Below are 14,365 nucleotides of genomic sequence, written 5' to 3'. Positions count from 1 at the left end.
CACATGGCTTGTAGTAGGGCCCCTTGTCCTTCACACCTTCCGAATGTTTGTTGTACTTCTGTTCAGCTTGCTTTGACGCCAGCCCAGCAGCAGTTACTGCTCCAGCAGGCCCAGGCCCAGGCCCAGCTGCTGGCCGCAGCCGTGCAGCAGCATTCCGCCAGCCAACAGCACAGTGCTGCTGGGGCCACCATCTCAGCCTCCGCCGCCACGCCCATGACGCAGATCCCCCTGTCTCAGCCCATACAGATCGCACAGGTGAGTCTCTCCTGGGGCTTGGGCACGAAGGGGAGGCAGAAAACGGCAGGTTTCCTTTAGTATAAAATTCACTTCCTGATGGTTAGTGTGGGCCCTTAAGGACCTGAGAAGCTCTAGATCAGGGAAGTATGTGGTAGCCTTCCTTACCACTGCACTAGATAGAAATAATACATTTGTTTGCTTATTTGAGTTGATATTATAAACACATAACTGATTATTTGAATAACTGTTTATATTAAGTGACAATTCTTGAATAATTAGTTGGCATATTTCTGAAGCAGGGGATTACTGTATTTATTTTAATTAGCTAATTATGGCGGGCATGGGTTCTTTCATGTGCTCTGCAGTGAATGTTGCCACTCGTGTGAGAGAGGTGGCACGTCATCTCTGCTACAGAGTGATTAACTCCATGCAGAACTGCATTAGAATGTTGTTTGGTTTCAGTGTTCATTTTAGGGCAAAGTATCCACAGATAATAAAAAGTTATTTAAGAGGCATAGACAATACTACCAAGGAAGAAAGGTAAATGAAATCCTTTATCTCAAGGAGAGGAAAAAAGTACCGGTAGTCATATCAGTATGTCATAGAAAGAATTCTTACGAGTCTAGTGCTAGACAATGATCTCTGTCCCCCTAGAGAAGACTCAGAAGTGCAGAAGTGGATTTACATCGTAGCTAGAGTTTGACTAGACATTGAAAAAGAGCCAGTTAACTATATGAGTAAAGAATAGATGTCAGACTGGGGCGCCTGGGTGGCTCAGTCGTTAAGTGTCTGCCTTCGGCTCAGGTCATGATCCCGGGGTCCTGAGATTGAGCCCCGCATCGGGCTCCCTGCTCTGCGGGGAAGCCTGCTTCTCCCTCTCCCTCTCCCCCTGCTTGTGTTCCCTCTCTCGCTGTCTCTCTCTGTCAAATAAATAAATAAAATCTTAAAAAAAAAAAGAATAGATGTCAGACTAATTTTTATGACCATTATATACAAGCTTTATCAAGATAATGTTTAATTTTGGCCATTTTCTTCCTCACCAAATACAATGTTTTTAGTGTGTAAGATTTGAGAACCCTATGTTGATATTATTCTCATAAGATAATGTGCCATGGAAACACATTGAAAATTATGAAACGCTAAACCAAGATAAGCAAGTTTAGTATGCTGTGGCTTGGATTTTTATGTGGATAGCTATTTTTAGGTATTTTTACACTGATTTCTCAGTTGAGTTAGACTGGTGCCAAATTTAATGAATCGTTATAGATATTTTAATTTATTGATGCAAATTCAAACTTAGCACTCTCCATTTTTACTGAAGAGAAAGATCAGTTGAATATTTAAAAACTCAACATATTCTTTTCTCAGTTGAGTTTTAAAACCCATATTGGTCTTTACATGTTACAACACTCAACTGTAACCATTTGTTCTGAGGAAATTTGAAATAACTATTGGAAATCAGGTTTGGCCTAAGTCATGATGCAGTAGCTACCCACAGAAATCATCAGTCCTTATGGCCGCTCCAGGTTTCTTCTTTGCTGCTTCTTTGGGAACATACCCAGGCGTACCCTGTTCCGAAGAATGGAAAATATTGTAAAATATTGACTCTTTTTTATTTGGATGCCACAGTTCATCATCTGGGAACCGTATGATTCAGGGAGTTTTGATTTCAGGATCTCTAATCTGTGGTGTAATTCTGGTTTTCTAGGATCTGCAGCAGCTGCAGCAGCTTCAGCAGCAGAATCTCAACCTGCAGCAGTTTGTGTTGGTGCATCCGACCACCAACCTGCAACCAGCGCAATTCATCATCTCCCAGACGCCCCAGGGCCAGCAGGGTGAGCACCTCCCCCGCACCTGCCCGCGGTACATGGGGCTATCCTTTGGGGGCTCCTACATCCACTGCTGTCATTCTGGCCCTGGAACTCCATGAGCACAGTGTTTTTATTACATTTACTCTAACTTCAAACTCAGTATCATGTTAAGAAAAATACATTTTTTGGTCACGCATACCACATGTTGAAGTTGTCCTTTAATGCCTTTCATCTGTTTAATCACTAGGGGGGATCCAGGAGTTTGGCCAACAATCTAAATGAAATCCTTCAACATAAATTACTTCTAGTATTTTGATAGTTTTTCTTGAGAATGTATTTAAAAAGGTGGGCTGGGCATTAAAAGCATATGCTTCTAACAATCATTTGTTTTCTCTTAAAGTTTGGGAAGGGACAGGATGTTATATTAGAAGTTGCAGGTTTTTGAGTTATTTAAAAAAAGTTCAAGGCCTTTTAGTGGTAAATATTGTGTCACTTCTGTATCAGACAGTTAAGTTCAATCATGTTTGTAAGATTGGTTAATGGAGTCAGTGTAGAGAGATTCAGGGTATCAAGACTTCATCCCAAGAAACACTAGTGCATCTCTACCAATTCTTCATTATTTCTGTCTTTTAGCCTTCTTCTTGATGGTTCATTCTAAAATCTTTCATTGTGTAAATACCTATTCCACTTCTTAATAGATAGCCTGCTCCTTTCATGAACCAGACAGTTCTCTGGTCCAACATCTACTGGCAGTTTCTATTGGATTCTGGGTTAAGAAGGTGAGCTCTTTTTAGAGTTTCAAGCTGCTTTTGTATAGAGTACTTCTTCATTTTCATCCATTCCTTACTAAAATAAAGGATTGGCTGATCAGAGAGATTGTCAGACACCGTATCAAATACATACATCAGTTTTAGTTTAATGTTCCATGTCTTCTGCCCAACTTGTATTTAACAAGATTGAATTTTAGGCAAATAAGACATTAAGAGTTTTAAGACTGATAAAACTATGAAGAGATTGGGGGCGCCTGGGTGGCTCAGATGGTTGAGCGTCTGCCTTCGGCTCAGGTCATGATCCCAGGGTCCTGGGATCGAGCCCCACATCGGGCTCCTGGCTCAGTGGGGAGCCTGCTTCTCCCTCTCCTTCTGCCTCTCTCCCTGCTCATGCTTTCTCTCTCTCTCTCTCTGTATCTCTGTGTCTCAAATGAATAAATAAAATCTTTAAGGAAAAAAAAAAACTATCAAGAGATCAGCTGGAAATTTTCACTTCGCTTTCTTATTCTCTATTTTGTCATATGTTCAAAGTAATCTTTAGTGTTTCTCACATGACACGTTTTTGTTTTACAGGTCTCCTGCAAGCGCAAAATCTTTTAACGCAACTACCTCAGCAAAGCCAAGCCAACCTCCTACAGTCGCAGCCAAGCATCACCCTCACCTCCCAGGTCAGTTTTCTCCCATTGAGGTTTGCTTTCTCTTGCCTTGATGTTTTGAGGGATTCTTGGACTTTGTTAAATTATAAAAACACAGCAGAACCCCATAATACCCTAATAAAAATAATCCAGATAGTTTTCACAAAGTGATCAAAGATTCAAAATAGGACTTACCAGCTTGGTAAAGCAATGCTACCAAATTGATGTAGTCTTTGAAAATCTTCAGGGAGTTCCTATTTTCTTATATGTTTATAAAGAATAACTTTGTTAGTGGCAAATGAGTAATGAGTTCTGGCTGTTTGGCCATCCTCTCGTCTTCCCTGACCCCTCCCCGTAGTTGGCAGTAGAGATTACCACTTGCATTAGAAACCTAGTGCCTCGGGGCGCCTGGGTGGCTCAGTTGGTTAAGCAACTGCCTTCGGCTCAGGTCATGATCCTGGAGTCCCGGGATGGAGTCCCGCATCGGGCTCCCTGCTCGGCAGGGAGTCTGCTTTTCCCTCTGACCCTCCCCCCTCTCATGTGCTCTCTCTCTCAAATAAATAAATAAAATCTTTAAAAAAAAAAAGAAACCTAGTGCCTCAGTTAAAACACATCATTGTCCTTTGCACTTTCTCAGAAATTGCAAAGAAGTTCTGATCTTTGTGTTTTCTTTCCTCTCACCTCTAAGATGTTGCTTTAGCTCATTTCTACTAGAAGTAAATTATAAAAAATGCATATGCGTAGGCATCTTGAGATTTAAGCTTTAGATCTAGTTTGTTTTGTGAACAGCTGTGACTTTGAGCATGTCATTTCACCTCTGTGGACCTTCATTTCTTCTTCTGTAAATTAGGTGATTGAACTGACTGATCCTGAATCCCCCTTCCATTTCAGATTCTCTTTGTCTATAATCTTGGAAGTTATCATTAGCACATTGCCAGATTTGACAAAATTCAACATCTGTTTATGATAAAAAGTCTTGCAAACTAGGAATAGTTTTCAAACCTTACTAAGGCATCTACAAAAAAAAAAAGGGCCCTACATCATACTTCCCCATTAAGATCAGGAATAAGGCAAGGATGTCCACTGTTACCACTTATCTGGCTTGTACTGTAGGTCCTAGCAGTGCAGTAACACAAGAAAAAAAAAAAAGGACATGTAGATTAGAAAGGAACATGTAAACCTGTCTTAATTGGTAGAGGACATGATTGTCTATGTAGAAAATCCTAAAGAATCTACAGAAAGCTGCTGGAATTAGTAAGTGAGTTTAGCAAGAATGTAGGATTAGATTCTTGTAATCAATCAGTATTAAGAAGGATTGTTTGGAAGTTGAAATTAAGAGGAAAAATATTTACAGATAAATTTAACAAAACATTTGTAAGACTTACACATTGAAAACTACAAAATATTGCTGAGTGAAATTAAAGAAGACCTAAACAAATGGAGAGATATAATATGTTCATGAATCAGAAGGCTTATGTTGTTAAAATGTGAATTCTTTTCCAAATTGATCTATGGATTCAACACAATTCCAGTCAGTACCCAATAGGCTTTTTTAAATAGAAATTTGCATAGTATTTCTAACGTTTATGTGGAATTGTAGAGGACATAGAGTAATCAATTTTGAAAAGTAAAAAAGTTGAAAGACTACCTCATGTCAAGAATTGTTATAAAGCTATAGTAATGAAGATAGCATGATAATGGCACATGGATAGAAATGAAACAGAATAGAAGGGTAAGTAGACCTACACGTCTATGGCCAACTGATTTTCCACAAAAATGCCAAAGGATTTCAGTGAGAAAAGGAAGGCCTTTGGTTATCCATAGACCCCCCCCAAAAAAAAGAAACTTGATTTTATTTTACACAATTTACAGGGATTAATTTGAAATGGATTATGGACCTATCCTTCTAGAAGAAAACTTAGGGAAAAATCTTTGTGTCCCTGGAAAGAAAATGATTTCTTTCTTCTTCTTCTTTTTTTTAAGATTTTATTTATTTATTTATTTATTTATTTATTTATTTATTTATTTATTTAAGAAAGAGAGAGAACATGAGTGGGAGGAGGGGCAGAGGGAAAGGGAGAAGCAGACTCCCCACTGAGCAGGGAGCCCGATGCCCGGCTCAATCCTAGGACCCTGGGATCATGACCCAAGCGGAAGGTAGATGCTTAACCAACTGAGCCACCCAGGCGCCCCAAGGTAATGATTTCTTAAATAGGACACAAAAAGGGGTGTCTGGGTGGCTCAGTCGGTTGAGCATCTGACTCTTGATTTCAGCTCAGGTCATGATCTCAGGGTGGTGGGTCAAGCCCCACTTTGGGCTTCACGAAGCTCAGCAGGGAGTCTGCTTCTTTCCTTTTCCCTCTTCCTCTGCCCCACCTCTGGCTCTCACGTGTGTGTTCTCTCTCTAAAATAAATAAATCTTTAAAAAAAAAAAATAGGACACAAAAAGCACTAATCATAAAAGAAAAAATGGGTAAATTTAATTTTATAAAAATTAAAAATTTTGGGGGCGCCTGGGTGGCTCAGTTGGTTGAGCGACTGCCTTCAGCTCAGGTCATGATCCTGGAGTCCCGGGATCGAGTCCCGCATCGGGCTCCCTGCTCAGCAGGGAGTCTGCTTCTCCCGCTCCTGCTCCCCGCTCTTGTGCTCTGTCTCTAAAATAAATAAATAAAATCTTTAAAAAAAAAAAATTAAAAATTTTTTGTTAGAAGAATAAAAAGAAAAGGCACAGACTGGAAAAAAATATTTTTCAAATTTATATCTGATAAGACTTGTCTTCAGAATTTATAATAAATTCACACAACTCAATAATATTTAAAAAGGGGGTATGTACAAAATATTTGAAAATACTTCACCAAAGAAGAAGGTATGCAAATGCCCAGTAACCATATGAAAAGATGCTCAAAATCATTAGTTATCAGGGAAATGCAAATGAAATATCACTACACACCCACTAGAATGGGCAAAATGAAAAAGACTATGACAATACCAAGTGTAAAGCAACTGGGTTCTTTTATATATTGTTAGTGGGGTTGCAAGTTGGTGCAAACAGTTTGGCAGTTTCTTATAAAGTTAAATATGCATGTACCTTATCACCCGGCACTTCTGCTCCTAGAAATGAAAGCATATGTCCACACAAAGACCTGTATGTAAATGTTCAAAGCAGTTTTATTCATCATCACCCCAAACTGGAAATAACCTAAATGTCCAACAGCTAGTGAATAGGTAACATAATTTTTGGCATGTCCATGTGATTGATGGAATACTACTCAGCAATAGAAAGAAATATACTTCTGAAACATTCACCAACATATATAAATTTTGGAAGCATTATGTTAAGTGAAAGAAGCCAAACATGAATGACAGCATACTGTATGATTCAATGTGGATGGTGTTTTAGAAGACAAAACTATAGGGACAGAAATCCTATCAGTGCTTGCTGGGGGCTGGGGGCTAAGGGTGGAGATTGGTGGCAAAGAGCACAAAGGAACTTGTCTGGGGGATAGAAATGTTCTGTATCTTAATTGTCGCAGCAGTTCTGTAACTATATACAGTTGTCAAAACATCAAACTGTACACTTAAATTTGCACTTCATTGTGACTGTGCTGCATGTAAAAATGAGGTTGGAGTTTTGAAAAAAGCCTGTACCGGCAATTCCTTCCTGGCCTCCACGCTCTGCACACAGTGGCAGGGCTGTGTAGCTTCATCCTGACTCCTGCTCACTGAATTCTACTCTACCATTTCTAGATCTGGCCCAGTCCAGCCTGAGGTTTCTGGAGTTGGGGTAACTTATCTGTAACCACCCCACCAAAAGGTACCCAAGCTATTTTTAGTCCTTTATTATTTGAGAACGGGGTTACTTCAAGCCTGGAGATGAAGTAACAGTGTGATAGTTGAGATTCACCTCTCCCTATCAACCAGTTTCACTGGGAAGTGTACAGCTGCACAGGATTCTGACATGGTTGGCGCTGGTTTGGGCTCCTCTAAAATGGTCAGGTTGAACATTACTCAGTGTCAACAACATCTAATAGAGATGAACGTGTTGTCTTCATTGAAACGGTGATAGAGAGGAGCTTACTCCAGTTCTAGGCCTGTGTCATGTCTATTGTGTAGTTTTCTGGGCCGGTTGGTTCCGTTGGAAAGAGCATATTACTATCCAGGTCGAAGTTTGGGGTTTATGACGCATTTAAATTACAAGAGAACTCACAGCCACAGACTCCATCTGTAACCCTGGGCAGTAAGCTCTCACCTGGGCTACTTCACAGGAAGGGTCAACTCAGCAATGATGTTGTAGTCGGCGGGTTTGGGGGGGTGGGGTGTGCAGCACCTTCCACTAACAAATACTCACAAGGGCAGATTCCACTCGGCTTGCGAGCAAAACAGAGTAGCCTTATGTTTGTGTAATAAGGAAATTTAAAATTTTCTTTAAAAGATTATACTACTTCATGTCCCCAAATAAACTTCAGATAGATTTAAATAAATATATAAAAATATATAGAGGAAGCTAGCAGACTATTAAAAGGAATTTTATCTGAGTTAGAAATAAGTGAAAGCTTTCTCAGATTTGAAGCAATAAGATGTTAGAAAGGGAAAAAAAAGTTCACCCAAATGACAATTTCAAACCTATGTACACTGAAGAATAAAAGGAAAAAACAGATTGGGAAATCTTATTTGTACTGATACAACACACAAAGCCTTAATCTATAACATCTGGTGAGCTCAATAAGGATGAGAATGAGACCATTAATAGATGTATTGGCTATGGATATAAATCCATTGATAAAGAAATACAGGTAATTATTGACACATGGGAAAAATTTTACTTTGAGTAATAAGAGAAATTTAAATTAAGGCAATAGTGAAGTACCATACATTCCTTCACTTAGCAAAACATTTTTAAAAACTGCTAACACAATCACTTGGAAGAAACTAGCATTTTGTAGTGAGAACCAACATGATGTGTATTTATGGTGTGCCCTTTATCTTATAGCAAATCACTTCTGAATGTATCGCAAAGAACTAATTACAAAGGTGGGAAAAAGAACCATATGTACAAGGTTTTTCATTATGGTGTTAACTATCTTAGTGAAAACATAAGTGAAAAAAGTGTCTAGCAATGAAGAAATTGTTTAATTATGATAATATCACCTCATTTAGCCTTTGAAAATGATAATTATGAAGCAGAGTATAAAATTATATATCCTATAATTATAGTTAAAGTTAAGAATGTAGATCCAAGGGAGGGAAGAACCTTTTAGAGGCAGTGAGTAAGTTTAGGGCGCTGGGTATGGTGACAGTATATATTCATGAATGTATACTTACTTTCAAACTCGTCAAGATGTATACATTAAATATATGCAGCTTTTCTTGTGTCAGTCATACCTGAGTAAAAACAAAGTTTACTGTTTTGATTTTGTGCCCTGTGGCCCCTTCCAGTGTCTTAATCCTATCATAAAAGTTACTCTGATCAGTGAGATGCATGACTTGTTACTGAAGATTTGAAAATTACTTATAACTTGTGAGAGAAACATTTAGAGATTAAATAAACCTAGTGCAACAAATTAAAAACAGGATAAAAAAGGAAAGAAATGTAGGTCTATGGAAAGAAAGACACAAAAAAGAAGCTATTAAGTTATTTAAACTGTAGGTGATTTACTTTCCCCTTAAAATCATTTTAATCTTATTATTTTTATAATACTGTGTCATAAGTTGGAGATATGATGGTACAAACAAGATAAACAAGACAGCTGTTTTGAAACTTATAGATTAAGTGGCATATTTGTGAAATAGATTCTTTAAAATAAAGTCTAATTCATTACGTATGCTCTGAACAAATGTATCTTATGCATACATATATTTGAAAACCCAAATATAATGGTTTCATTTTTGAGTATTTAAGCTTTTTCATGGACTTACATGTTTTTAACCTTAACCGTAATTATAGTCCACACAGTTTCACACTCTGCTTTTCTCACTGAGCATTATGTTGTACCTTCCACGATGTTACATGGTCTTCATAATTCTTTATGAATATAGCTGCTTCTTTAAGTTGTTCACGTGCAACACGTTCCAGTGTATCATTTTGTATGCTTGTTCTCTTATCCTTCTGTTCCTTGTAACAGCCAGCAACCCCAACACGCACAATAGCAGCAACCCCAATTCAGACACTTCCACAGAGCCAGTCAACACCAAAGCGAATTGACACTCCCAGCTTGGAGGAGCCCAGTGACCTTGAGGAGCTTGAGCAATTTGCCAAGACCTTCAAACAAAGACGAATCAAACTTGGATTCACTCAGGTAGGATGAACCCACCCTTAACTTAGAGATATCTCCTTGACTGGGTCCAGATCTGTGCTTTACATGTCCAGAGAAGCTTCTGAGGTGCAGAAGGTTCCTTGGCCTTGTTGTCACTTAGTTTTAGACTGAAACTTGTTCTTAGCCATTTTCTGCATTTATAAATTTAGACTGTTAATCATATATCCAATTATATAAGTTTATGGTTTAATGTTAGGTTAAAATCTTTAAGACTTCTCTCAGAACACGGGCCTCTGAAATCATAATTAGACCAATAAAAGGTGAGAGTTTAAAAGATTATGTTTGGGGATACTGTAACTATAGTGAGGGTTTTATCTGTAGAACATCTGGTTCTAGGCCTTAGTGCTCTGTCTGTAAGATTCAGAGAGTAAAGATTGCAGGGGGAAAAGTTTGAAAGACTTGTTTAAAAACAGATTTTTGGGAGAGAGAAGGGGGCCAGTGGACACACACACACACACACACAATAAGCCCAAACTGAAAGTAATTAAACAAATAGGAATCTGTTAAATCTGAAAAGCCCAAATTAATCAAAATTCAAATTAATTTTTTTTTAATGTCACCTAGCAGAGGGCTTTTAATGTGGAATAAGTTTAATGGTTTAAACAGGCATCTGGGTATATAGCGTTCTTGTTCCAAGCACTGCCACTGATAACTCTTTGATTAACCTGTCACAAATAATACTTTTAGAGCAGGAAAAGAATTAAACTGAGTAACATTTATGTAAAATGATATGAGATCATTAGATGAGAAGTAGTTATGGAAGTATAGATTGGATTGGGTGTTTTTATGGAATCAGGAAAAACCTGATATTTTCTTAGAATATAATTACCGTTTGAAGATTAAGCCGCTACTTAAACACTATCCAAATTATTTTCAGTTGAAAGTAAAGTAATGCACTACTGTGGTAGATCAAAAACCAGGGATGATATATCCTTCTTTTCTCTGTGTTTTTAAGAACAGACTTAAATTCCTTATTTTTCTGGTAACTTATTTTTGCTCAAAGAAACTAATTACATATTAGGAACGTGAAGTGATTTTTTAAGTAGGTAAAATTTTAGAGAAAATGCAGTTATCTTTGTGAGGAGTTTCAGTTGTGAAGAAACAAATTACAATTCATAAAGAGTTCAGTACTTTGAAACATCTCAACGATCTGGCTTGTTTTTAAAAAAGAAAGCTACAACTGGAATGATGGGGTAAGTTAAGCTTGAGTAAGTGTAAGGTTGGTTAGTGAGCAGCTCTTCGGCTTTCAGGCTATTAGTAAAGCATACTCTGAGGTTCCCTAGGAGACTGTTGCCTCAGTGAAATGCCAGGGATATTAAGGCTTTTTAAAATCTTTAACTTCTACCCAAATAGTTTTTAGCCATTTTGTGGCATTTGACCCAACATACTGCTAGTGTTGTTTCTCCTTCTCTTACTTTGTCTTTTATGTAAAGGAGCTTCCTTATGGTCTAGTGCTTTATGGTTTTACCCTATTATTTGGCATGAGTCTTCTTTATTTTTCAGAATGACTTTGACATACCAGTGGCAACATTTTGCAAAATTTAACTGCGTGGATTAAAGCACATAGTACTGGTGGAGGATGGGAAAATCAACCTTTGTTTTTAAGTCACCTACCCCAGTTGTAGTTTTCCAAAGGTTGCTTTGTATCCTGTTTATTTATATACACACACAGGGGAAGATAGACATTGAAGTTGTTTAAACAAACAAAAATCCCTATCCTCTGAGTAAATGTACATGTTAGTAGGTGTTTTAAACAGTATTTTTTTTTCTTTTCTCTCTTTTTTTTTAAGATTTTATTTATTTGAGAGAGAGAAAGCGAGAGAGAGCATGAAGGGAGGGAAGGGGCAGAAGGAGAAGCGGGCTTCCCGTGGAGCAGGGAGCCTGACAAGGGGCTCGATCCCAGGACCCTGGGATCATGACCTGAGCCGAAGGCAGACGCTTAACGACTGAGCCACCCAGGCACCCCCTAAACTGTAACTTCCTAATTACTTAATTGGTTAAAAGATTGCTATAGATTGTCACTATATAATTGGGAGGCATACCGTAGTATAACACTTTTATCACGTGTGGTACATTCATTATTTCCTAATTCCAGTCTTTGTTCCTTTTTCCTTTTGCTCTTTTAAAAAATATCAGGGGCTCCTGGGTGGCTCAGTCAGTTCAGTGTCTGATTTCAGCTCAGGTCATGGTCTCAGGGTCCGGGATCGAGCCCCGCATCAGGCTTCCCATTTGGTGGGGAGTCTGCTTGTGTCTCTACCTCTGCCCTTCCTCCTGCTCTCTCCCTCTCTCTCCCTCTCTCAAATAAGTAAATAAAATCTTATCAAAGAAAAACATACCAGAGATATTCTGTATAGTTCAGATAATGTATGAGGCCACTGCTTAAAACAGTTACTTTTGTGAGGAAGAACCCAACGTGATAGTAACAAGAGCACTAAACTGAGCATATATCAAATTAATGAGAATTAGTATATTAACTGAGGGGCCTGTTGCTTTTTATTCATTTAAATAATTTAGGGGCGCCTGGGTGGCACAGTGGGGTAGGTGCCCAACTCTTGGTTTTGGCTCAGGTCATGATCTCAGGGTCATGAGATCAAGCCCTGTGTCGGGCTCTGCGCTCATTGTAGTGTCTGCTTAGGACTCTCACTCCCTCTGCTCCACTCCCTCTCCCTCCGCCTCACTTGCTGTCTCTCAAATAAATGAATCTTAAAAAAATTTTTTTTAAATATGAAGTAAAATTGTATTATAAATCTCACATGGATCTATCGGAGTTTTGGTGAGTTGATGGCATGGCTTTATGTCTAGCCACCGTTTAAGGCATTATTTTCATAATGATGTGATTTTTGATATGTTATTTTTGTGTACTTACCAATATTGTTAACTTTTCCTAAATATTACAGAAGTTTTTGAGAAATTCTTAGCAAATTATGTAGATACAATGTCAGAAGACATTTATTTTCATCTATTACAGCAGGTCTTATACTCAAAGAATTGCAAGGTTTAGTTGGCCCAGCTTTCTAAAGCTATTATCTAAACAGAGTGGCCAAGACATGAATATAAGTGACAAAGCATATTTAGTGCCTGAAATATAGTAGGCACTTAGTGAATATCTGTTGATTGAATGAAGTAAGATTTAATAAATGTATAGAGATATCGATATAGATAAACCTGTATCTACAGATTTATTTGTATATAAATATAATGGATAGCATTTATGCCCTGCTCACACTATCCTGGTTCTTTCAGTTTTACTGTAATTGGAGGGAAATCAATAAGCCGTCCATTCCTGTTCTTCTTGGAGACTGTGTATTCACAGCTGTCAGTGACACTTTCTTTGGCAGTGCGAATGTTCTCATCTGTGCATGCAGCACGTGGCCGCTACCCATGTGTGCCTCCTGAGCACTTGAAGGATGGCTAGTGGTGCTAATAAGGAACGGAGTTTTTCATTTATTTGATTTGAATTAAGTTAAATAGCCACATCAGTTGAAGTTCTGATATTCTCTATACCTCATTTTATCATATAGTTTGAACGTTTAAACCTATACCTCTGTTAAACTTTAAACTTTTTATCAGAAGCTGTGCAGTAAGAAAATGGAGGTTTCTTTCTTTTTTTTTTTAAGATTTTATTTATTTATTTGACAGACAGAGATAATGAGAGCAGGAACACAAGCAGCGGGAGTGGGAGAGGGAGAAGCAGGCCTCCCGCCGAGCAGGGAGCCTGATGTGGGACTCGATCCCAGGACCCTCAGATCACGACCTGAGCCGAAGGCAGACGCTTAACGACTGAGCCACCCAGGCGCCCGAAAATGGAGGTTTCTTAAGGATGTTTTTTCCTGGGATGCCTGGATGGCTCAGTCTTTTAGCGTCTGCCTTCGGCTCGGGTCGTGATCCTGGGGTCCTGGGATCGAGCCCCACGTCAGGTCCCTGCTTGGCGGGAAGCCTGCTTCTCCCTCTCCCACTCCCCCTGCTTGTGTTCCCTCTCTCACTGTGTCTCTCTCTGTCAAATAAATAAAATCTTAAAAAAAAAAAAAAAAGATGTTTTTTCCTAGGGCGCCTGGGTGTCTCAGTCGGTTAAGCGTCTGCCTTGGGCTTAGGTCATGATCCCGGGGTCCTGGGATCAAGCCCTACGTCACATCTTCATCTCCGCATCAGGCTCTCTGCCCAGCGGGGAACCTGCGTCTCCCTCTCCCTCTGCCGCCCCGCCTGCTGTGTCTCTCTATGTGTCAAATAAATAAAATCTTTAAAAAAAAAAAAAAAAGTTTTTTCCTTTCCTTAACTACCACCTAATGCAGGTGCTAATAAATGTAGTATCCTGGGGCGCCTGGGTGGCTCAGTCGTTAAGCGTCTGCCTTCGGCTCAGGTCATGATCCCAGGGTCCTGGGATCGAGCCCCGCATCGGGCTCCCTGCACCACAGGGAAGCCTGCTTCTCCCTCTCCCCCTCCCCCTGCTTGTGTTCCCTCTCTCGCTATGTCTCTCTCTGTCAAATAAATAAATAAAATCTTTAAAAAAATAATAATAAAATAAAAAAATAAATGTAGTATCCATCTAAAAGATGGATTGCAGGGTTGGAGGGAGTCAAAGGACTAGGATAATCCCAATT

The 14,365-nt window shown here is 39.0% G+C and overlaps 1 protein-coding gene across 1 annotated transcript in view; it reads left to right on the top strand.

Moving 5' to 3' along the window:
* Positions 1-14,365, top strand: part of POU2F1 (POU class 2 homeobox 1) — a 189,874-nt gene that overhangs the window by 141,659 nt on the left and 33,850 nt on the right. The window contains exons 6-9 of the mRNA XM_035010918.1: positions 67-255; positions 1,946-2,072; positions 3,392-3,486; positions 9,576-9,749. Of these exons, the coding sequence (XP_034866809.1) occupies positions 67-255; positions 1,946-2,072; positions 3,392-3,486; positions 9,576-9,749 (585 nt within the window). The remainder of the gene's footprint in view (positions 1-66; positions 256-1,945; positions 2,073-3,391; positions 3,487-9,575; positions 9,750-14,365) is intronic.

Source organism: Mirounga leonina, unplaced genomic scaffold (assembly GCF_011800145.1).
Source record: "Mirounga leonina isolate KUSES-001 unplaced genomic scaffold, KU_Mleo_1.0 Mir_154, whole genome shotgun sequence".
Taxonomy (NCBI): domain Eukaryota; kingdom Metazoa; phylum Chordata; class Mammalia; order Carnivora; family Phocidae; genus Mirounga; species Mirounga leonina.
This window is presented reverse-complemented; position numbering and strand designations above follow the sequence as displayed.